The sequence below is a fragment of the Bubalus kerabau genome, chromosome 4, assembly GCF_029407905.1.
Source record: "Bubalus kerabau isolate K-KA32 ecotype Philippines breed swamp buffalo chromosome 4, PCC_UOA_SB_1v2, whole genome shotgun sequence".
NCBI lineage: Eukaryota > Metazoa > Chordata > Mammalia > Artiodactyla > Bovidae > Bubalus > Bubalus kerabau.
The window spans coordinates 59,479,603-59,505,831 of NC_073627.1; the positions used below are offsets into that span (position 1 = coordinate 59,479,603).

General features: G+C 38.2%; 1 protein-coding gene across 7 annotated transcripts in view; it reads right to left on the reverse strand.

The window, feature by feature from the left end:
• STXBP4 (syntaxin binding protein 4) overlaps positions 1 to 26,229 on the reverse strand; it is a 234,196-nt gene that overhangs the window by 50,477 nt on the left and 157,490 nt on the right. The window contains exon 17 of one of the 7 annotated variants that reach the window (XM_055577588.1): positions 2,095 to 2,722. The exons of 4 other annotated variants lie outside the window; for them this stretch is intronic. In XM_055577588.1, coding sequence (XP_055433563.1) covers positions 2,619 to 2,722 — 104 coding nt within the window. In that variant the 3' untranslated portion in view covers positions 2,095 to 2,618. Of the gene's footprint in view, positions 1 to 2,094; positions 2,723 to 12,213; positions 13,324 to 19,992; positions 20,195 to 26,229 lie in introns of those variants that run through there. 2 more of the 7 variants (XM_055577591.1, XM_055577589.1) reach the window with 2 other exon arrangements.

Consider the following 26,229-nt stretch of genomic DNA (forward strand, 5'->3'; position numbering starts at 1 on the left):
AGGAACTAAGATACCACAGGCCATGTAGCAACTAAGCCCACACGCTGCAACTACTGAAGCCCACGTTCTCTGGAGCCCACCTGCCACAACTAGAGTTTGTGCTGCAAGCAAAGATTCTGTGTGACCTAATGAAGATCCCGCATGTTGCAACCAAGACCCGATGCAGCCAACTAAATCAATACATATTTATTAAAGTAAAACCTAATTTATAAATTCTGGGAGTCTTCATCTCTATTTCCCCCACTGGATCACTGTCCTTTATTATACTCTATTTTATTACCTCCTCAGTTTAACCACTTGCCATCCCACACTGTTCACAATTTGACTATTAAATATGGAATTTTAATTTGAAAATATTATTCAGTTCAGTTCAGTCGCTCAGTCATGTCTGACTCTTTGTGACCCCATGAATCGCAGCATGCCAGGCCTCCCTGTCCATCACAACTCCTGGAGTTTACTCAAACTCATGTCCATCAAGTTGGTGATGCCATCCAGCCATCTCATCCTCTGTCGTCCCCTTCTCCTCCTGCCCCCAATCCCTCCCAGTATCAGAGTCTTTTCCAATGAGTCAACTCTTCGCATGAGGTGGCCAAAGTACTGGAGTTTCAGCTTTAGCATCAGTCCTTCCAAAGAATACCCAGGACCCATCTCCTTTAGGATGGACTGTTTGGAACTCCTTGCAGTCCAAGGGACTCTCAAGAGTCTTATCCAACACCACACTTCAAAAGCATCAATTCTTCGGCACTCAGCTTTCTTCACACTCCAACTCTCACATCCATACATGACCACTGGAAAAACCATAGCCTTGACTAGACGGACCTTTGTTGGCAAAGTAATGTCTCTGCTTTTTAATATGCCGTCTAGGTTGGTCATAACTTTCCTTCCAAGGAGTAAGCGTCTTTTAGTTTCATGGCTGCAGTCACCATCTGCAGTGATTTTGGAGCCCAAAGAAATAAAGTCTGACACTGTTTCCACTGTGTCCCCGTCTATTTGCCATGAAGTGATGGAACCAGATGCCATGATCTTAGTTTTCTGAATGTTGAGCTTCAGGCCAACTTTTTCACTCTCCTCTTTCACTTTCATCACGAGGCTTCTGAGTTCCTCTTCACTTTCTGTCATAAGGGTGGTGTCATCTGCATATCTGAGGTTATTTATATTCGCCCCAGAAATCTTGATTCCAGCTTGTGCTTCTTACAGCCCAGCGTTTCTTGTGATGTACTCTGCATATAAGTTAAATAAGCAGGGTGACAATATACAGTCTTGACGTACTCCTTTTCCTATTTGGAACCAGTCTGTTGTTCCATGTCCAGTTCTAACTGTTGCTTCCTGACCTGCATATAGGTTTCTCAAGAGGCAGGTCAGGTGGTCTGGTATTCCCATCTCTTTCAGAATTTTCCACAGTTTATTGTGATCCACACAGTCAAGGGCTTTGGCATAGTCAATAAAGGAATTATTATTACTGATAATTAAATACTTGCAGCTAAATTTATAGAACAGTAGGAACTGATATTTAACATGTAGCAATATTAAAAATTATTATTCCTTGTGTCTTCTAAGTATTTTGAGTAAGGTTTGGAACTAATTGTAAAGAGAATTTAAGAAAATAAGAGTTGAACCTTTATAATTTATATCATTTTCTACTTGAGAAGTATACTTTATTAACCTTAACTGAGGTTATATTTGAGAATAAAAGTGAGGTAACAATGTTGATTTAAATTTATACGTAATTGTATTCTGAAAAGTTACCAATATGATTATTATATGGTCTTCCCTGATGGCTCAGATGGTAAAGAATCTGCCTGCAATGTGGGAGACCCACGTTTGATCCCTGGGTTGGGGAGATCCCCTGGAGAAGGAATGGCTCCAGTATTCTTGCCTGGAGAATTCAATGGACAGAGGAGCCTGGTGGGCTACAGTCCATGAGGTCATAAAGATACAACTGAGTGACTAATATTTTCATTTTTGTTTATTATTATTATAGCAAAGAAACAAAGGCTGGGTGTAAAAACACAATATGCTTAGAAAAACACATATGGTTAGAAAATTCAACACATTCAAAGAGTCATTTTCCTTGTTTGAAGTATCTAAATATCAAAATCATGAAAGAAAAGGAGTAAACTTTTATTGTAAGGTTCCATTTATTCAATGATAAGTTTGTTAATGCATTTTGGTAATGGACTTAGGCTGAGTTAAAGTTTACCTTTGTATTGGCTACAGAAGAAGACTAACCATAGGTTAGTTAAGGTATCATATATATATGTGGATATATTATTTTATACTTATATATTTTATTTTAAATAAAAACATATATATAACACATTCAATTGCCAATCTTTATTAGGTTAGTCTTTTCTTTATTGATCACTCCTTTGATAGGGGTCTGTGTTGTTTTTCTTGTAGAAACCACACTCAAAATGCATCAGCTATCATTTCCAGTTTCAGGTTCTTCAAAGTAGATTGAGAATTAAGAACAGTTGTGAAACAATTGAAGAGCAAAAGAATCCTTCTAGACTTTTATAATTTTCCTTCAGTCTGTTACAAATGACTCTTACATCTGTGCTGTGTGCTCAGTCACTAAGTTGTAGCCAACTCTCTGCGACCCCATGGACTGTAGCCTGTCAGGTTTTTCTGTCCGTAGGATTTTCCAGGCAAGAATACTGGAGTGGGTTGCCATTTCCTCCTCCATGGGATCTTCCTGACCCAGGGATCAAACCTGCATCCCCTGCATTGGCAGAAAGATTCTTTATGCCACTGAGCTACCTGGTAAGCCCTTCTTACATCTAATCAATAACAATATGAATTCACCATTATCAAATCTCTAAGGCATTCAACTTAGTTTTTGTAAAATCAACTTTTTATTTCCACATTCACATTTCATCAAATTACAAAAATTACAATTAATTTACAGTGGCAAGTACAATTGGCATTAATCGTTTTGGAAACAATCAACTCTGATATATATTTTAACTGGTAGCAGTTTAAGATCATGGAGTACTAGAGAGGGACCTATTAAGATTGGTTAAGATAGTTTCTACATTGGAGAAAGTGGTTCTAAAAATATATATATATATAAAATACTTGCTATTTAAAAATATATATTGTTTCTATATTTAGAACTTTATACTTACAATTCTATAAAGTGGTTCTGTAACAGATATATAAAAGATATATACATACATATATTATATATCATATACTATAAAATATGGGGTTTCCCAGGTGGCGCTGGTGGTAAAGAATCTGCCTGCCAATGCAGGAGATGCAAAAGATGTGGGTTCAGTCCCTGGATTGGGAAGGTCCCCTATAGTAGGAAGGGGCAACCCACTTCAGTATTCTACCTGGAAAACTTAATGGACAGAGGAGCCTGGCAGGCTACAGTCCATGGGATCACAGAGTCAGAGATGACTGAGCAACTGTGCACACCACTATATAAGGTAAAAGAAATACATAAAACAGAAAAATATATACATTAATGATTATGGAGTCTTTTACTATTTGCTGAGAATAATTTTTAAAAATTTATCTACCAGGATAATTACCTCAAGTATATGCTTTTTTGGAAGCAACCTAAATGTTCATTGACAGAGGAATGGATAAAGAAGAAGTGGTACAACAGACAAAATGAAATATTACTCAGCCATTAAAAAGAATGAAATAACGCCATTTGTAGCAACATGGATGAGAGTGTCATACTAAGTCAAACAGACAAGAAAAAATATCATATGATATCCCTTATATGGGGAATCTAAAAAAAAAATGAAACAAATGAACTTACAAATAGAAAGAAACTCATAGACAAAGACAAGGAACTTACAGTGGCTGGAGGGGAAGGGATAGTTAGGGAGTTTGGGATGGTCATATACATACAGTTCAGCTCAGTCGCTCAGTCGTGAATGACTCTGTGACTCCATGGACTGCAGCATGCCAGGCTTCCCTGTCCATCATTAACTCCCAGAGCTTACTCAAACTCATGTCCATCGAGTCAGTGATGCCATCTAACCATCTCATTCTCTGTCTTCCCCTTCTCCTTCCGTCTTCAATCTTTCCCAGCATTAGGGTCTTTACAAATGAGGCAGTTCTTCACATCAGGTGGCCAAAGTATTGGAGCTTCAGCATCAGTCCTTCCAATGAATATTCAGGACTGATTTCCTTTAGGATGGACTGGTTGGATCTCTTTGCTGTCCAAGGGACTCTCAAGAGTCTTCTCCAAAAACACAGTTCAAAAGCATCAATTCTTTGGCGCTCAGCTTTCTTTATAGTCCAATTCTCACATTCATACATGACTACTGGAAAAACAATAGCTTTGATAAGACAGACCTTTGCTGGCAAAGTAATGTTTCTGCTTTTTAATATGCTGTCTAGGTTGGTCATAGCTTTTCTTTCAAGGAACAAGAGTCTTTTAATTTCATGGCTGCAATCACCATCTGCAGTGATTGTGAAGCCCCCAAAAATAAAGTCTGTCACTGTTTCCCCATCTATTTGCCAAGAAGTGATGGGACCGGATGCCATGATCTTAGTTTTCTGAAAGTTGAGTTTTAAGCCAACTTTTTCACTCTCATTAAGAGGCTCTTTAGTTCTTCACTTTCTGCCATAAGGGTGGTGCTATCTGTGAATCTGAGGTTATTGGTATTTATCCTGGCAATCTTGATTCCAGCTTGTGCTTCTTCCAGCCCAGCATTTCACATGGTGTACTCTGCATATAAGTTAAATAAGTAGGGTGACAATATATAGCCTTGACATACTCCTTTCCCGATTTGGAACCAGTCTGCTGTTCCATGTCCAGTTCTAATGGTTGCTTCCTGACCTGCATACAGATTTCTCAGGAGGCAGGTCAGGTGGTCCAGTATTCCCATTTCTTGAAGAATTTTCCACAGTTTATTGTGATCCACACAGTCAAGGCTTTGGCATAGTCAATAAAGTAGAAGTAGATGCTTTTCTGGAACTCTCTTGCTTTTTCGATGATCCAGCAGATGTTGGCAATTTGATCTCTGGTTCCTCTGCCTTTTCTAAAACCAGCTTGAACATCTGGAATTTCACAGTTCATGTACTGTTGAAGCCTGACTTGGAGAAGTTTGAGCATTACTTTACTAGCGTGTGAGATGAGTGCAATTGTGTGGTAGTTTGAGCATTCTTTGGCATTGCCTTTCTTTGGGATTGGAATGAAAACTGACCTTTTCCAGTCCTGTGGCCACTGCTGAGTTTTCCAAATTTGCTGGCATATTGAGTGCAGCACTTTCACAGCATCATCTTTTAGGATTTGAAATAGCTCAACTGGAATTCCATCACCTCCACTAGCTTTGTTCGTAGTGATGTTTCCTAAGGGCCACTTGATTTCACATTCCATGATGTCTGGCTCTAGCTGAGTGATCACACCATTGTGATTATCTGGGTTGTGAAGATCTTTTTTGTATAGTTCTTCTGTGTATTCTTGCCACCTCTTCTTAATATCTTCAGATTCTGTTAGGTCCCTACCATTTCTGTCCTTTATTGTGCCCATCTTTGCATGAAATATTCTCTTGGTATCTCTAATTTTCTTGAAGAGATCTCTAGTCTTTCCCATTCTATTGTTTACCTCTATTTCTTAGCATTAATTACTGAGGAAGGCTTTCTTATCTCTCCTTGCTGTTCTTTGGAATTCTGTATTCAAATAGGTATATCTTTCCTTTTCTCCTTTGCTTTTCACTTCTCTTCTTTTCACAGCTATTTGTAAGGCCTACTCAGATAACCATTTTGCCTTTTTTGCATTTCTTTTTCTTGGGGATGGTCTTGATCCCTGCCTCCTCTACAATGTCATGAACCTCTGTCCATAGCTCTTCATGTACATACTACTATATTTAAAATGGACAGCCAACAAGGATCTATTGTATAGCACATGGAACTCTGTTCAATGCGCTGTGGCAGCCTGGATGGGAGGGAGATTTAGGGGAGAATGGATCTATGTATGCATATGGGTAAGTCCCTTCACTGCTCACCTGAAACTATCACAATGTTGTTAATTGGCTATACCCCAATATAAAATAAGTTAAAAAATAGTATATGCTGTTAAAAGCTTTCAGTTTTTCCTGGTTTCCACAATACTATACACACATAGTGTACCTAACTTTAGAAAATGAAAAATGTCATCTAAATTTTTAAAAGATCATTCCTTTTTAGTTCAGTTTCTTCTTTCTCTGTAGCCATGTAAATATTCCTAGGGTTCAGTCTTGCATCCCCTTCTTTTCCCTACTATATTCTCATCCCAGGTGATCTTACCACTTTCATAGCTTTAAAAATTCTATACATGCCGGTGACTCTCACATTTATTTCTCCAGGACAGCCTTTTTTCTGACCTTAGGCTAGTATAAGCAATTTCCCAATAATATTTCCACTACATGCTTCACAGGAAAATTACATACAATTTTTCTAAAATTAAGTTTTATTTTTCAAAAGCTGACCCTCCTTAACTGTTCCCATCTCACTAAATGAGCCTATCCTGGTCTCCTTTCATTCCTTTGAGTAGGCAGCTCTTTGCCTCAGCCTAGAATGCTCTCTCCTTAGGTTGTTAAGACAGTTGACTCTTAGTTGTCTTTCAAGTTTCTACTTAAATCTTACCACAAAGACAGTCCACTCTTTCCTCTCCCAGTTTCCTCTATGAGGGTAGGGATCATTTTGTTTCATTTGTTCCTAGCAAAACGCCAGACACATCGTTGATCCTCAGAAATGTTTGCTGAATAAATAAATGATACTATGTTCATATTCTTTAGGACATTTACCATAATTTGTAAGTATATAATTAAACTTTAAAAACTATCCAATTACTCTCTACATGGTTCCAGTAAGGCTATGTCTCCCGTCCCCACTCAACATACAGTGTGGGTTCTCAATCAGAATTTGCTGAAGAAAGGAAAGGATGGGGAAGAAGGAACAGAAATGGAGATGCGGTTAAGGGAGAGAACAGAACCTGAAGGAGAATGCTGCACAGTGACGCTCTGGGCCTATGGTGAGAGTCAAACACAAGCTCTAGCCACTCAACTAATCATTCGGTCGTTCTGCCCACATAAATGTAAATGTCTATACCTAGATGAGCCAGTATTTCATTGGTAATACAGATGTTTGATATTATTTAGATATAGATGCAACTATCATTCTATTCTATTGTGCAGCCAATTTGGATAGACCTATATTTCTTTGATATGTATAATATTTAAAATCTGTTGTGCTATTTAGTCAAGACCGGAGTGTTGGGAAGCCTTGACCATGTGATGCATGTGCAATCAATTTATCTAGCAGTATATAGCAGGTTTCCTAGCAGTAATATTGTAGCACAATGGCTGTTATTTCACAACTAGTCTTTTTTATACTAAGGGCTGAGCCAAGAGGAAAGGCTACAGTATGGCTGAAATCTGCCAATGTCACTTCACATAGGACAGAACTGAGCAGGTGTTTCCAGGGTGTAAATGCTCATTTAAAAAAATGAAATTACAATAGTAGATTGCAATAACAAGAAAAATTCTTTGAAGAGAACAGATTAAAAATATTTATTCAGTACAAATAAAGGTCACAGTTTCTGCCTACTAAGAATTTCAAGGTTACACCAGACTAAGAAATAAGGAAATCCTTTATGTATACAAAAAAGCATATTATTTAAAAAAAATTTAAGGAGTGAATTTTTAAATATCTCCCAAGAAATTTCCTCCTAGAAAGATTCTTAATTATACCTAACTGATTAGCTCATCTGGAATATAAATAGCACTATGTACTTTTTCTTTATTAACAAAGGTTTTGATTAAAAAGAACCCTTCCACAGATAGTGTCTCTACATAGCTGACTCATATTTTATTATTGTGGTAGGTGCACAGAGAGGGACTACACTAGTTTCATACAGGAAATACTACAGAGATTCGAAATCTAGGTCACAAAACAGAGCACTGCTACGACAAGATCATTAAAGCTCAGTGTTTTGTTAACTTCCACTCAAATAAGTAAACCATGTTTAAACAAAAGTTGACTAAATAGAAAAGAGCATACTTGCTGGCCTGTGCATTCCAATAGACTGGCTTGCATTCATGGTTTTCTGAATGTGATGTTATGGTAAACACAACCTCTGTGCTGCCATTTAGGCACAATGGCCTTTGGAAACAATAAAATACCACAAAATACATTGACAATAAAATATTTAAGTTATACTCTCAAATGCAAACATTCCAAAGTAATGTTTTGAGTACATTTATCAGGTCTTTGGGAAATAGCAATATCTCCTTTAAGCACTTAAAAAATACGTTTATAAATGTGTATGTTTCAATAAGGGCTTCCCTTGTGGCTTAGCTGGTAAAGAATCCACCTACGATGCGAGAGAGCTGGGTTCGATCCCTGGGTTGGGAAGATTCCCCTGGAGAAGGGAATGGTTGGCTACTCACTCCAGTATTCTTGCCTGGGAAATTTCACAGACAGAGGAGCCTGGTGGGCTACAGTCCATGGGGTCACAAAGAGTTGAACACAACTGAATGACTAACATACACACACACAACAAAACACACAAAAGAACTAGGAAATTGACAGCTATGCTGGATTAAGAACGTCGACGCTTTTTGTTATTCAGATCTCTAGGAAGTCATATTACAAACTGATATATTTTTCTTATTTTTGGATTAGAAAAAAGAACTAGATGATTTAAGAACTATGTTTAATATATTGCATTTATTTTTTAAAAAGCGCCAATCTGTTTCCTAAGGAAGTCTTTGAAGGTTGATTTACTGCAAGATACTTAGAAAAACATGCAGCAGCCTGTTTCCTTAAGTTAGTCAATTCACCATCATCTCAAGCAACAAAACAAGAGCATTTTGTTGTTTATAAAAACTTTACAACCCATAGCATAGTAATGCATTTCACAGAACCTTGTCAGTAACCTTATCAATAAAGACAGATCCACTTTTGGATAAAAATGTACCTTACATTACTAGAACATAGTAATATGTTTTCAGAAAAGAGTAAGGTTGATAAAAACCTTGCTCACAAAGAAAGAATATTATAGATACTTCAACTATTTTATTCTGAGTCCTAAACAGGAGAGTAATTGAAAGGATGCCAAAACACTCAAGCGCAAGTTTGGTTCTGGGAAATAAGACTGTGATTGTCACACCCAAATGACCCATTGAGTTTGGGAGAACTAGGGGCTTCGTTTTGTTTTCAGTCATGAAGTCCTGAGAGAGGTGTTACATCTATTATATCTGTGTTCTTCTGCCTTGATGCTATTTGAGCAATTACTTTAATCAAAAGGCTAATATGACCATTTTTCTTAACCTCCCCTTTCTTTAAAGATAACCATGAAATAAATTCAAATACTTTCCTGAAGTAAACAAAAGAGAAAACTGTTTTCCCTTGAAGTCTCTATTACTTAAATAGTCCACATTTAACCTAGTCTTAGAAGCATTTGTCACAAGTCTGCACATAACACAACTGTGATGTGGTGCCCGAGGGGCACATGACTGTTAACAGCCCAGCCAGGCATGTGATTATCACTGTATGGTAAACGGCTTCAGAATAATAACGCTGATACAGACAATCAAATGCTTTCATTAGTTTATTGTCCTTTTTTATTTAGGGCAGAGTCAGGCCATATTTGACTTTAACATGGGGGTGCAGGGCAACTTTAAGGCCGTTGTAGACAACTATAATCCTCAACTGGGTTCCTCAGTTTCTCATATTAGCTTAGTATCTAGGAGAGGTGGCTCCCAACCTAGATTTTATTTGGAAATAGTATTTGCACCTTAAAACCAAGGGCAAAAGTACAAAACATCAGAAAGTGATGAAAAGTCTTGCAATGAGTGCCAGTGGAGGGGGAAAATACAACAAGTAAGTTTGGAAAGAAACGTGGAAAGAGTATGGGATCAACTCTGTTTTATATGCCAGGTATCAGGACAAATTGGCTTATAAAAGAATTATTTGTTCCTGCACTTTATAGGTGAAGAGACTGAGGTGCAGACTGGTTATGAAATGCATCAAGATCATGTTGCTGATAAGAGGCAGAGATGGGATTTGAACCCAAGTAATCTGATTCTCAAGCTCCTGCTTTTAGCTACTATATTCCTCCTTCCATTATGTAAGAAATAACATAAAAGTGTTAGAAGTTTTAAAAAGCTGAATAAAAGACTGAAAGTGAAAATGTAAACAACGATGGCCTCTTGGTGGTTGATTATGAGCAATTTCTCCTGCTTATTCATTCTTTTCAGATCTTTTCAAAATAACAAAAATAAAAGTTCAACACATTTTTATGTCAGCAGACAATAACATAAAAATATTGCTGTCCTAACTAACATTTTCCCTTTGATCTTAGCACTTTGTAATGTAAAAAACTGCATGTGCTGAACTGGCACTTGTTGACAGCTAACAGAGCACGCTGCATCCCGCTGGAAAGTCACAGAAACCTGGGCGCTGGTGCGAATGTGTTTAAACTAAGTAACTTCTACCGTATGTTGTAGGATCAGTATAGATTCATTTCAATGTCCTATACCTTTTCCCCTTAATCCAACACCTTTTAAACTACAGAGTTACATAATTGATATTTACAAAATGACCAGGAGGTCCTTAGAGATGCTGAAATGCCTTATGAATCACAGAGGAAAGATTAAACTGACATTCAAGACAGTGTTGGTGTAAAATGTATTCCTGCCCTCACCAATCTACTGAAGCTTCTCTCTTAAAGGTCACAAATGCTTACCATCACAGCCAATCTATTTTTCACATGTTGCCCTCCTGTTATCAGCATTTAGAACTGTTTAACACTCCCTTCTTGAAACTTTCTTCTCCCGGAGCTTTCTTTAAGTCCTGCCTGACTGCCCCCATCTGGACCCTCTCCTGAGCTCGTCACAGAAGGGCTTTTCCTTCTTCTCCTGTTACATCCTTTTGCTGGAACCTTAGGCTTCAACGATCAGGAAGACAATCAATTATTCCTTACATAGCATCTCCAATCGTGACCTGTTCTCCCATCTCCCTCTCAATGCTTACTGCTGCTGCTAAGTCGCTTCAGTCGTGTCCGACTCTGTGCGACCCCATAGACGGCAGCCCACCAGGCTCCCCGGTCCCTGGGATTCTCCAGGCAAGAACACTGGAGTGGGTAGCATTTCTAATGTCTGATACAGAACTTGTCTTACTTCTTTCCCAATCTGTCTTTCCTTCTGAGTTCCTTGTGACTTTTAATGGTTCTACCAACCTCCAATAATCCAGGTGTGAAAATTCATGTTATTTTTACTTTATTTTCTTGTTTCTCTCTTCAACTGCTGTTTAATTCTACACAGGGTACCTCTAGGATTCTATTCATTTAGTTATTGACTTAACACATACTGAATAACTGCTGTAGTAGATTCAGGGGCTACAGTGGTGAACAACACAAGAGAGGACCCCACCTTCCTGAAGTGCATGTGCTGAGGGGCAGACACAATTTCAGATGGCAAAGCAGTGCTACTAAAAAACATGGGTACAGACAGATTATGAGTGACTGGTAGTGATGATGGGGGCTAGCATTTTACTAGAGTGGCCAGGAAAAGCCTCTTTCAAAAGAAGACATGAGAGCACAGACCTGAACGAAATGAAGGAGTAAGTCTTGTGAAGATCTAAATGGAAAGGATTCTCGGGAGTTGGAAAAGCCAGTGCAAAGGCACTGGCGTAGAAATGAGCTTGGCATGTCTGAAGAACTATAAAAAGATCAATGAGACTCATGTAACATAAGCAGGAGAAGGGTAGTAGACAGCTAGTCAGGGCCAGAGATGAAGGGTCTTATAAACCATGGTAAGGTGTTTGGATCTTATTCTAAGTGTGATGGGAAGTCATTGGAGAGTTCTGACTTGGAGAGTGATGTGGCATGATTTATGTATTAAAGACCAGGAGAGAACAGACTGCAGAGGAAAAATAATATATTGCTTATTAAATTAAAAAAAATTAACCATGTTCTTAGGCAATATACCGGAGAAGGCAATGGCACCCCACTCCAGTATTCTTGCCTGGAAAATCCCATGGGCGGAGGAGCCTGGTAGGCTGCAGTCCCTGGGGTCGCTAAGAGTCAGACACGAATGAGCGACTTCACTTTCACTTTTTACTTTCATGCATTGGAGAAGGAAATGGCAACCCACTCCAGTGTTCTTGCCTGGAGAATTCCAGGGATAGGGGAGCCTGGTGGGCTGCCATCTATGGGGTCGCACAGAGTCGGACACGACTGAAGTGACTTAGCAGTAGCAGTAGGCAATATATATGCCCCTGAACATTTATTAATTCATCTTTTTTTTTTAAAGGCTTCAATTTAACAGATATGTAATTTCATAATTCATAAATAATAACATTATGAATTGAAATACTTTCACTTCTTTAGATTAAAAATTACCATGCTTCTGATATGGACAGTAAAAGCAATGAAGTATATATATTTTGTTCATTTTATACTTACATGTTACACAAATGAAACCAAAACTTTGGAGCATTTATCATCAGTAATGTCCAACAAAGCAATTAAGAATTAATTAATGAGAGTATGTATAAAGGATTCACAAATTCTTAGTAATGAGGTACAATGTAGCAGGCATTCAATGTACTGAACAGGAATGAATAATGTAAAAATTATGTTTCCACTAGAAGTCTACAAAGAGGGAAGCTGACAATAAAGTGAATAAAAGATAAAGGCATTCCAATTATTGTCAGGTTATAAAAGGCTTGTACTTTTATATGATGTGAAGATAGAAAATGGAGACATAACAAATGAGCCCATTATGTCAGTATCATTTGGAATCAGACAATTAAGCTTTTGGCATTTATCAACACTGAAGAGGACTCATATTAAATTAAACGTCAATTATACCTCAATTAAAAAAAAGAAACTAAACACATGCAGACTGAGAGGGAAAAAAGAATTATAGAATTATTGGTATTCATGTTAGGCTTTACAGATTTCTTTTATGAACAAAGAGCAATTCACTCATCTCTGGACTCTCAGTGCTCATTTGCTTTCCTGTACATAAATAAATGAGTGTCATGATCATCTTTTCATTACCAAAAATCTAGGAAGGAAAAGGACCACAGTAAGGAGGGATAATGACTTTTCTTCTTTCTCACTGGATTTATAGGTGAGGTAAGTTAACAAGGAACAGTCATCAGTCACTGAGCATCAGCTATGTGTCAAGTACTGTGATCAGTATTGGGAATGTGACATGTGAATGAGATGACGCCCTGGGAGGAGGGAGAGCTGTTTCTCTCGGGAGGATTCACGACACCACCTCTAATGTAGCAGCTGTGTGCTTCTGGAGGCTCCTGTCTTCATTACAGTTGTAAAGGGGCATCCTTCAGTTCCCCTCGAACTTCCTTCGATTGGATAGAAAAGAGTTAAAGAAACAGGGGAGACAGAAAAGAGTCACCCCATGAGGTGATTCAAAACTCTACAAATGTAACTTGTATCTCTTACTTTAATCGAAGGAAATATTTTATTCCAGAGAAAATTCCAGCATTGCTGCTTTGACAGTCATTTTCTCAGCTAGGAAGGTAGAAGCAAATGGCACTAGTATATGATACTAATTTTCTATTGCTGTTAAACAAACTACTGCATACTTGGCAACTTAGAATAATATATATAATTTTAATCTCACAGTTTATACAGGTTGGGAATCTGAGTGAGGCTTAGCTGAGTCCTCTGCTTTGGGTGAGATAAGACCACAGTCTCATCTGAGGCTTAACCGGGAAGGCTTTGGTATTATTATTATTTTTTTTTTTTATTAAATTTTATTTTATTTTTAAACTTTACATAATTGTATTAGTTTTGCCAAATATCAAAGTGAATCCGCCACAGGCACACATTTGTTCCCCATCCTGAACCCTCCTCCTTCCTCCCTCCCCATACCATCCCTCTGGGTCGTCCCAGTGCACCAGCCCCAAGCATCCAGTATCGTGCATCGAACCTGGACTGGCAACTCGTTTCATACATGATAGTTTACATGTTTCAATGCCATTCTCCCAAATCTTCCCACCCTCTTTAAAAGCTTCTGCACATCAAAGGAAACTATTAGCAAGGTGAAAAGACAGCCTTCAGAATGGGAGAAGATAATAGCAAATGAAGCAACTGACAAACAACTAATCTCGAGAATATACAAACAACTCCTACAGCTCAACTCCAGAAAAATATGGGCCAAAGAACTAAATAGACATTTTTCCAAAGAAGACATACAGATGGCTAACAAACACATGAAAAGATGCTCAACATCACTCATTATCAGAGAAATGCAAATCAAAACCACTATGAGGTACCATTTCACACCAGTCAGAATGGCTGCGATCCAAAAGTCTACAAGTAATAAATGCTGGAGAGGGTGTGGTGAAAAGGGAACCCTCTTACACTGTTGGTGGGAATGAAAACTAATACAGCCACTATGGAGAACAGTGTGGAGATTCCTTAAAAAACTGGAAATAGAACTGCCTTATGATCCAGCAATCTCACTGCTGGGCATACACACTGAGGAAACCAGAAGGGAAAGAGACACGTGTACCCCAATGTTCATCGCAGCACTGTTTATAATAGCCAGGACATGGAAGCAACCTAGATGTCCATCAGCAGATGAATGGATAAGAAAGCTGTGGTACATATACACAATGGAGTATTACTCAGCCATTAAAAAGAATACATTTGAATCAGTTCTAATGAGGTGGAGGAAACTGGAGCCTATTATACAGAGTGAAGTAAGGCTTTGGTATTATTAACAGAATTCAGTTCCTTGTGGTTATAGGATTGAACCCAGGTCGGTAAGTGCCCAATATGCTACTAGAGAAGAGTGGAGAAATAACTCCAGAAAGAATGAAGAGACGGAGTAAAGGTGAAAACAACTCCCAGTTGTGGATGTCACTCGTGTTGGAAGTAAAGTCTGATGCTGTAAAGCGCAATACTGCATAGGAACCTGGAATGTTAGTTCCATGAATCAAGGTAGATTGGAAGTGGTCAAACAGGAGATGGCAAGAGTGAACATTGACAGTTTAGGAATTAGTGAACTAAAATGGACTGGAATGGGTGAATTTAACTCCGATGACCATTATACCTACTACTGTGGGCAAGAATCCCTTAGAAGAAATGGAGTAGCTCTCATAGTCAACAAGAGTCCAAAATGCAGTACTTGGGGGCAATCTCAAAAATGACAGAAATGATCTCTGTTCGTTGCTAAGGCAAATAATTCAATATCACAGCAATCCCAGTCTATGCCCTAAGCACTAATGCTGAAGAAGCTGAAGTTGAATGGTTCTATGAAGACCTACAAGACCTTCTAAAACTAACAGCAAAAAAAGATATCCTTTTCATGATAGGGGACTGGAACCCAAAAGCAGGAAGTCAAGAGATACCTGGAGTAACAGGCAAGTTTGGCCTTGGAGTGCAAAATGAAGCAGGGCAAAGGCTAACTGAGTTTTGCCAAGAGAACACACTGGTCATAGCAAACACCCTCTTCCAACAACATAAGACATGACTCTACACATGGACATCACCAGATGGTCAGCACCAAAATCAGAATGATAGTATTTTTGCAGCCGAAGATGGAGAAGCTCTATACAGTTAGCAAAAACAAGACCGAGAGCTGACTGTGGCTCAGATCATGAACTCCTTATTGCCAAATTCAGACTTAAAATGAAGAAAGTAGGGAAAACCACTAGACCTTTCAGGTATGACCTAAATCAAATCCCTTACGATTACACAGTGGAAGTGATAAATAGATGCAATGGATTACATCTGGTAGACATAGTGCCTGAAGAACTATGGATGGAGATTCATGACACTGTACAGGAGGCAGGGATCAAGACCATCCCCAAGAAAAAGAAATGAAAAATTGTCTAAGGAGGCCTTACAAATAGCAGAGAAAAGAAGAGAAGCTAAAGGCAAAGGAGAAAAGGAAAGATATACCCATCTGAATGCAGAGTTCTACAATAGCAAGGAGAGAAAAGAAAGCCTTCCTCCGTGATCAGTGCAAAGAAATAGAGGAAAACAATAGAATGGGAAAGACTAGAGATCTCTTCAAGAAAATTAGAGATACCAAGGGAACATTTCATGCAAAGATGGGCACAATAAAGGACAAAAATGGTATAGACCTAACAGAAGTAGAAGAAATTAAGAAGAGGTGGCAAGAATACATAGAACTACACACAAAAATATTTTAATGACCCAGATAACCATGACGGTGTGATCACTCACCTAGAGTCAGACATCCTGGAGTGCGAAGTCAGGTGCGCTTTAGGAAGCATCACTACAAACAAAGCTAGTGGAGGTGATGGAATTCTAGTTGAGCTATTTCAAGTCCTAAAAGATGATGCTGTGAAAGTCCTAAAACTTGATGCACCCAATATGCCAGCAAATTTGGAAAACTCAGCAGTGGCCACAGGACTGGAAAAGTTTTCATTCCAATCCCAAAGAAAGTAAATACCAAAGGATGTTCAAAATACTGCACAACTGTACTTGTTTCACACAATAGATAAGAAACGCTCAAAATTCTCCAAGTGAGGCTTCAACAGTACATGAACCAAGAACTTCCAGATGTTTAAGCTGGATTTAGAAAAGGCACAAGAACCAGGGATCAAATTGCCAACATACACTGGATCATAGAAAAAGCAAGAGAGTTCCAGAAAAACATCTACTTCTGCTTTATTGACTACACCAAAGCCTTTGATTGTGTGAATCACAACAAACTGTGGAAAATTCTTCAAGAGATGGGAATACCAGAGCACCTTATCTGCCTCCTGAGAAATCTGTATGCAGGTCAAGAAGCAACAGTTAGAATGGGACATGGAACAATGGATTGTTTCCAAATTGGGAAAGAGTACGTCAAGGCTGTATACTGTCACCCTGCTTATTTAACTTATATGCAGAGTACATCATGCGAAATGCAGTGATGGATGAAGCACAAGCTGGAGTCAAGATTGCCAGGAGAAATATCAATAACCTCAGATATGCAGATGACACCACCCTTATGGCAGAAACGAAGAGGAATTAAAGAGCCCCTTGATGAAAGTGAAAGAGGAGAGTGGAAAAGCTGGCTTAAAATTCAATATTCAAAACACAAAAATCATGGCATCTGGTCCCATCATTTAATGGCAAATAGCTGGGGAAACAACAGAAACAGTGAGAGACTTTATTTTCTTGGGTTCCAAAATCACTGCAGATTGTGACTGCAGCCATGAAATTTAAAGATGCTTGCTCCTCAGAAGAAAAGCTATGAAAAGCTATGACGAACCTAGAAAGCATATTAAAAAGTAGAGACATTACTTTGCTGACAAAGGTCCATCTAGTCAAAGCTATGGTTTTTCCAGTAGTCATGTACGGATGTGAGAATTGGACCATAAAGAAAGCTGAGAGCGGAAGAATTGATGCTTTTGAACTGTGGTGTTGGAGAAGACTCTTGAGAGGCCGTTGGACTGTAAGGATATCCAACCAGTCCATCCTAAAGGAAATCAGTCCTGAATATTCATTGGATGGAATATTGGAATATTCATTGGAGCTGAAACTCCAATACTTTGGCTACCTGATGCAAAGAACTGACTCATTCGACAAGACCCTGTTGCTGGGAAAGGTTCAAGGCAGGAGAAGAAGGGGACGACAGAGGATGAAATGGTTGGATGGCATCACCGACTCAACGGACATAACTTTGAGCAAGTTCCAGGAGTTGGTGGTGGACAGGGAAGCCTGGCATGCTGCAGTCCGTGGGAACACAAAGAGTTGGACACAACTGAGCGACTGAACTGATCTGACAGGATCGAAGGCTTCAGTTTCCTGGTGGTTGGCCTGAGACTACCCTCAGCTCCTTGCTGTGTGGGTTTTCCAACATAGCAGTTCACATCTTTGAAGCTAGGGATTGAGAGACTACAGCAAAGTGTGCACTAAAATCTTATATAATGTTATCATGTATCATCTTTACTGAATTCTGCTGGTGCAAGTAAACCAGAGGTCCTGTACATACTCTAGGGGAGGGGTCCCACAGGGGCATGAACACCAGAAAGCAGGGACCATAGAGATAACCAAAGACTCTGCCTACCAAAGTCACACTCAGACTTTCCCCACTGCTCAGTTCAGTCCCTCAGTCGTGTCCGACTCTTTGTGACCCCCTGGACTGCAGCACACCAGGATTCCCTGTCCATCACCAACTCCGGAAGCTTGCTCAAACTCAAGTCCATCGAGTTAGTGACACATTAACTTAACACACCAAATCTTCTTTTTCTTTGTCACTGCTTAATATATTTTGCCTCATCTTTAATTTTTTCAAAAACTTGAGTTAATCCTGGCTTTAACTTTCCTGCCACTATTCTGAAGAGTTCTTGTTAGTTCTAGGTTGTTTCTTTGTTCAATATTTGTACATCTGTTTAAACACCTAAGCTAAGAGCTCTGTGAGGTTTCCCTTGATTTATTTGTATATCTCTACCTTTTCTTTCCTACTGACACTTACAGGTATTGTCTACAGTAGAGTTCTCCTTTTAGGATTTCTTACCCCACAATCCACTGATGGTTTCTAAACATGAGAACAAATCCATTTTATCTAAATTTAAAATAAAGACAAAACTGCTTTCATGGAATCTGTGGTATGTGTCCAAATATGTACAAACTTAACCACAATCTCTCCAGACACTTTCAGAAGAGCTACAATTCCAGCAGATGTTACACAAAACAGTTAAAGTATTACAGCAGCTTGGCATGCACTAGTTAATGATCTACTTTGAGAAAGTATCATTCATACTCTTTTTCTGCCTAGGCTATTGATGTCCACTCTTACAGGTTTACTAATGTTTCTTTCTTTTTCGTCTCTATCGCCTTTTATGATGCACCGTTCACAGTTCACAGCTTTTAATAGTCTTCTTCCCCTTCTATCAGATTTGTTGCTTTGAAAAAAAGGGGCGGCCATTCATGAACTATTTTGGTCAGAAAGTCTCAGCTGATGCTCTATGGTACCCCACCTAGGTTCTACAGGTACAAGAGAGAAGAAGTGATTCTGGGGCTCCTGTAGTTTCACCGGCCTCTGGAACATCCTCAGCGTGAGCAGACCCAGCCTCTGTGCATATACAATGGATATTTGTGTTTGTTAGATTCATGCATATGAATGGGAATTAATTTCCATAATAGATCCTAGAAATGAAACTAAAGGGTCCAGGGACATGTACATTTTAGGTTCCTAGAGACACAGACATCTGCTCTCCAGAAGAGCTGCACTGAGCAGTATCTATCAACATTGTGTGAGTGTGCTGGTTTCCGCGCGTGCTCACTAACACTGCAGACTGAGTGAGGGACACTGCTAATAACAGCCCTCTGCTGAACAGAAATGGGGCCTCATTAGTTTAAGCTCATATCGAAGTAAATGATATTGAAACATATATATTAAATATATTCATTAAACAGATACTATCATAATGAAATACAACTATTTCATGATCACCTACCATGTGCCGGGTACTGTTTTAGGCATTACCTGAATTGTAGTGAACAAGATATCCAAGATCCCTGTTCTCAGGGGATCTCATATTTTAATGGAAAAGACAGAAAGTTAACAAGAAAATAAAAAAACAGTCTGTTGTCCTAAGGACAGAATAAAATAGGGGAGTGTAACGGAGCTTGGAGGGAGACAGAAGGCTCAAATGAAATGGGTAGTTAGGAAAGGCCTTTCTGAGAAGCAGACAATCAGCTGAGGACTGACGATGCAATGAGTTGGATCCCTCTGTCCAGATGTCCTCTTTGTCTCGTTGAAGTATACAAGACCCCCTCCTACCTCAGGCCTTTGCAATTGCTGTCTGGAACACTCTTGCACCAGATATCTATATGGCTTACTTCTCCCTCACACTGGTGAAATGTCTGTCAAAGTCTTGCAGAGAACTAGTTACAGCAATCCATGGGCAATTTCAATATTTCTATTTTCTATACAAGGTTAGCAAGACCTCCCTTTCCACATACAATGCTGTGTATAATCTGAGTGCCCTTGAAGCTACTAGTTAGACATAAATTTCTTTATTATTTCAAGCTTTATATCCATGAAAAAAACGGAGTTGAAGTTTGGTTGCCTATTCAAATTTTACTGTTGTATCAAAGAGTGAAATGTTAATTTTGAATTGTTTTCAGAGGTTTTGGCACATTGGTTTTACATGTTCTCAGCGATTTAATGATGATAAATTACATAAATCTATATCAATAGAAATCTTTCACCACTTTCCAAGGTTTCCAGCTTCCCCTTGCCTAAAAATAGAGGGAAGAAGAGAACGGTTGATCATATCAGAGTAGGCTGCAAGGACAAACTTCTTTTACATAATGACAATGAATGATGAAGATTATAATGACAATGATGATGATGTATACTGAGTACCTACCAGATATGAGCCACTTTATAAACATTAACTTTAATCAGCTAGTTACTTCAGTTACATTTTCTGCAATCCTCCCAACAACCTCATGAGCTGATGACATCTCCATTTTCATAGGTGAAGAAACTGAGACTCAGAGAGCTTACAGAACCCCTTTTGGGACTTCTCTGCACAAATATTAGGTCTTAGAGCTGAAATTTGAATTCAAGATATGATCTCTTCAGTATACTATTCTGCCTTATACTAGGAAAAATGAATCTACAAATATATCATTTAAGGTGCAAACACTAATTTCTAAGTAAAAGCTAATTTCACAATGTTATTTCATTTTATCCTGTAATGTAATGAGCTATGATACTCATCTTTCCATTTTATAAATGGAGCAAAAATGAAGTTGAGGAATTTACCTAAGATCTTGTCCAAGAAGTAGACATCTCACTTCAAGTGCTGTATATACACTGAGTTCAAGTTTCTTTAGCATTTGGGGGTTATTATAAAAGAAATGAGAAGCACCAATAGTATTGTATAGTCCCCAAATCTAATCACTTTAATCTAATTAGTAAACTTGGTTGGATGAGTTCAGTTCAGTTCAGTCGCTCAGTCGTGTCCGACCCTTTGCGACCCCATGAATCCCAGCACGCCAGGCCTCCCTGTCCATCACCATCTCCTGGAGTTCACTCAAACTCACATCCATCGAGTCGGTGATGCCATCCGGCCATCTCATCCTCTGTCGTCTCTTTTTCCTCCTGCCCCCAATCCCTCCCAGCATCAGGGTCTTTTCCAATGAGTCAACTCTTCCCATGAGGTGGCCAAAGTACTGGAGTTTCAGCTTTAGCATCATTGCTTCCAAAGAACACCCAGGGCTGATCTCCTTTAGAATGGACTGGTTGGATCTCCTTGTAGTCCAAGGGACTCTCAAGAGTCTTCTCCAACACCACAGTTCAAAAGCATCAATTCCTCAGCGGTCAGCTTTCTTCACAGTCCAACTCTCACATCCATACATGACCACTGGAAAAACCACAGCCTTGACTAGATGGACCTTTGTTGGCAAGGTAATGTCTCTGCTTTTGAATATGCTATCTAGGTTGGTCATAACTTTCCTTCCAAGGAGTAAGCGTCTTTTAATTTCATGGCTTCAATCACCATCTGCAGTGATTTTGGAGCCCCCAAAAATAAAGTCTGACACTGTTTCCATTGTTTCCCTATCTATTTGCCATGAAGTGATGGGACCAGATGCCATGATCTTCATTTTCTGAATGTTGAGCTTTAAGCCAACTTTTTCATTCTCCTCTTTCACTTTCATCAAGAGGCTTTTTGGTTCCTCTTCACTTTCTGCCATAAGGGTGGTGTCATCTGCATATCTGAGGTTATTGATATTTCTCCACAATAAACTGTGGAAGATTCTGAAAGAGATAGGAATACCAGACCACCTGACCTGCCTCTTGAGAAACCTATATGCAGGTCAGGAAGCAACAGTTAGAACTAGACATGGAACAGACTGGTTCCAAATAGGAAAAGGAGTATGTCAAGGCTGTATATTGTCACCCTGCTTATTTAACTTCTATGCAGAGCACATCATGAGAAACGCTGGGCTGGAAGAAGCACAAGCTGGAATCAAGATTGCCGGAAGAAATATCAATAACCTCAGATATGCAGATGGATGAGTTCAGAAGGTCACAGATTTGTGAAAAATATTATTAAAGATTTTAAGTTTTTTTTCTTAGATACATTTATTATTCCCTCTTTATACAATATTTTCTAAATGGTTCCAAAGAGAGCTTTTAATTTTTACTCTGAGGTTTCCATGATGCTTAAACATTTATTGTACTTAAGGATGCTTTAATTTTAGAAGTAACAAATGTTTGCTCTAAAAAACAAACAAACAAACAATATAGATGTTTTTAATTAAAAGAAAAAGAAAAAAGATGCTCTCCCAATCTGACCTGAGAAAATAACTATATCAGTGAGTCAGGTATTCTTCTATGCATTGAAAAGTATTAAAGCTTCCTGAATCAATGTAATCTGTTGCTTTATTCTGAATATTTGTTACGTCATGAAAATTGGTCAATGATTCTAATTAAAATTTAAAAAATGGACTCTAAAACATAATCTCCATAATCTCATATTTACAAAGCACTTTATATTTAAAGGGCTTCCCTGGTGGCTCAGATAGTAAAGAATCTGCCTGCAAAGCAGGAGACCTGAGTTGGATCCCTGGGTTGGGAAGATCCCCCGGAGAAGGGAATGCCAACCCACTCTAGTATTCTTGCCTGAAGGATCCCATCGACAGAGGAGCCTGGTGGGCTACAGTCTATGGGGTTGCACAGAGTTCAACATGACTAAGCCAGTAACACTAACACACTTTTTATATTTTAAAAAGTGCTTCCATACTAGTTCATTTAATCTTTGAAACAACCTTATGAAGACTGTATCCCCAATTTAGAGACAGAAAGTCAAGACTCCAAGAGGTCATCATATTTTTATCTTACTTAGGATGATACTGGATATAGGGTACCCTGCTATTTTATATACTCTCAAGAGAAAAAAAAATCCACCGGTTAATTGTGATATAATGACTTAACTACACCCCTGTGAGACTCATAGGACTTAATATTAGTAGAAGGCCTAGGTTAGGGTTCTGGCATTGTACTTTCCAAGTATGTGGCTTAAGAAAATTATTTCAGTTCTCTGAGCCTTAATCTTTTCATATCTTTTAAAGTAGAAATAACAATGACTATCTCACAGGGTTGTATGAGGACATAGGGATGTAAAATAGTTCTTTTAAACTGTAAAATGGATAGAATTTAAAAAACCTTCTATATCTTTGGTATTATTATTTTAAAATATTTTATCTGTAACAATAATATTAATAGTCTGTTGTTGAAGGAAGGAACTTCTGGATCTAAATTGAACTATTTTATCATATTAAATAATTATTAAAGCTGTAACTGCATACAACTGCTACTGCTGCTGTCTTTCCTGAGATGAGCTGTTAATACTTTGTCCTCATATGAACTCTGGCGAACACCTATTCCATTAATCTAAAAGAACGCATTCGATTTGAATGAGGACATTTTTAGGCCTTGAGGGAAAATATTTCTTTCTGCCATCATCTACATTTTGTTTGTCCAGTTATAGGATAGAAACATGAACTACAGTTTAGACATTCTGTTATTATAGTCAGTTCTAATTGTGCCAGGAATTACAGACCTTCATTTCTTGGAAGAGAGCTAATTCCCTACACTCTACCATCTATGTCTTCTGTGATTTATGAAGTATTCCTATATTTTTTCTGCTTTTGTGTTGGAAATCATTTTAAGTTATAGTCTGTTCACCATGTTAGTGCTAAGGTATACAGACATTTACTTAATTAAATCCTATATGCTGTGCATTCTGTTATCCCCTTGACAACTTATTCCTGTCTTGTGGGAGAAATTAGGTCTTGCTTGTCTGGTCTTCCCTGGTGGCTCAGATCATAAAGAATCTGCCTGCAATGCAAGAGATGCAGGTTTGATCCCTGGATCAGGAAGTTCCCCTGGAGAAGGGAATGGCTACCTACTTCAGTATTCTTGTCTGGAGAATTTCATGGACAGAAGAGACTGGCGGGCTACAGTCTAGCCATGCTTTTATATCTACAGCTGCTGGCAGTATGTGATTAAAGTATATTTCTGAAATACTGTCCTGGAAATGATCGTCTATGAAGACAAATACCATGTGGAAGCTCTGGGATTGAGTTACTGAATATCTGTTTATGTATACTGAATACAGGAAACAGTGGAATCCTGATTTTTAAGACTGACAAACTGTACTATATTTGTTTCCTATGTACCAAACAAGAATAGGTGATGGCTACTACAGATTCAAGAAGATCCCGTGAAGACAGAAATGACAACCCACTCCAGTATTCTTGCCTGGGAAATCCCATGGCCAGAGGAGCCTGGCGGGCTAGAGTCCATGGGGCTGCAAAGAGTTGGACATGACTTAGCGAGTAAACAACAACAACTATGGATTTGGTATTATTAAATTATCTCAGGACTTCAATTCTCAGACATTTATTTAACATATAGGGCAAATACCCAACAGTTAATTAATGTGCAGAAGGAGCAGTAGGGAAATATGAGGTAGTTTAAGATCCAAAATAATGACAGGCAACTGCTTTGGGCTTGTGGACTTTTGGTTACTTATTGACCCAATATTCAACAAATATTAAGTTTAAACATTAATATCGAATTTCAAATGTTCCAAAAAATTATACACACTGGCCAACTTCTCTTTTTAAAAGCGAATATTTGTTTCTTGTTACTCCAAACCTAGCCCACGGTGCTGTCATCTCCTATGTCAATCGTGTAATAGCCAATTAGTCTTCCTGCTCTCTTCACTCTTGGTTACTCTTAGAGTCCAGTTTCAAACAACTGCCTGAGTAGTGATTTTTTTTTTTTTTAATGTAGACCAGATAATGTTATTCCTTTCTGCTTAAAACTATTAATGGCTCCTATGATACTCAAAATAAAATCCAAACTCCTTTTATGGTGTTCAAAGTCCTATATGATCTGGCTCCTTTCTGCATCTCCACCCTTACCTCCTGGCTACTCTTCTGCTTTCTCATATATATCAAATACCCCAGGACTTTTTTTTCCCCTCTCAAATACATTAAGATTGGTCCTACCTCAAGGCTTTTGTACTTAGTCTAAAAAGCTCTTCCCATACAGGTTTCCTGCTGGCTGGATCTCAGTTCAAATATCATCTCTTCAAAAACAGTAGCATTACCACATACTCATATTTCCTTACACAACTGGCTTATTATATGCCTAACAGTCATCACTATCTGGAACTGTCATGTACTTATTTGCCAATAACTTGTTTGTCCATCTCTGCCCTTACAGTTATTTAAACAGTTTGAGAGCAAGGACTTTGTTTATGCTGCTATCAAAGGCCTAGGAGAGGGCCGTGCCCATTGAAGATACCCAATAAATAGCTAATGAAAGAATGAGGTAAAAAAATCTAAGTGAATCTAAAAGATTACCTTCTTTTAAATGATCTATTTTTCTCTCACTTTTTTATTTTTGAAAATTGTACTAGGAAAAAATTAATTATTTTTCTTGAGGCTAATAATAATTTGCCTTCTTAAAATAAAACTGAATAACTCAAGCATAGTTGATTTTCCAGAAATCACCCAAGATTAAATTTGATATATTTTCTTAATGGAACATTATAGCAATAACCTACTTTCAGTCTGCAACAATACAAGAGAATATGTAAGTTTACCATATTGCTTGAATGGTAAAACACCATGAATATTTACAGTGGTTATTATCTGATTCTGAATAACCAAGTCACTAGAGAAAAGGTCGGCCTTAAAAAACAAGTGAAACTGTCTCTCAAATGGCATCAGAATCATGTAACCTATTTGCTATACATAAAACATTTCCCCCAATTCTAGGAGAAGAAAGATATATTAATAGTATGATTATTTTAGGTGGAAGTAAATACCATAATGCCCATTCTAAAGAGTATGGCTGATTTCCACCAAATAAATTCATGTTGGTTAATAAAAATATGTTTTGAAAGAAATAAGGAAAGCAAAGATGAGAGTTTGAGACCTAGAATAAGTAGAATGAGAAGATGAAGATGTTATATCAAGTGTGAGTTTTAGATTTAAAAGAAAAATTATGAAGGCCTTTAAATATTATAGTACCACATTTCCCTTTTTTCTCAGAAAGACTTTTCCCATGTCTAAGTAACTTCTAGTTAGCATCAGAATATAAAGATAAAAAGCGGCCATTACTGACATTCTAATTTTAAAAGTCAGAATACTGCTAATTTCAGACAGAAATACCTAAATCGAGTCAGGAGTCTTACATAAACAAATATGTGTTGTTAGATGGTCATTGCTTGTTGGGGGAAATTCAT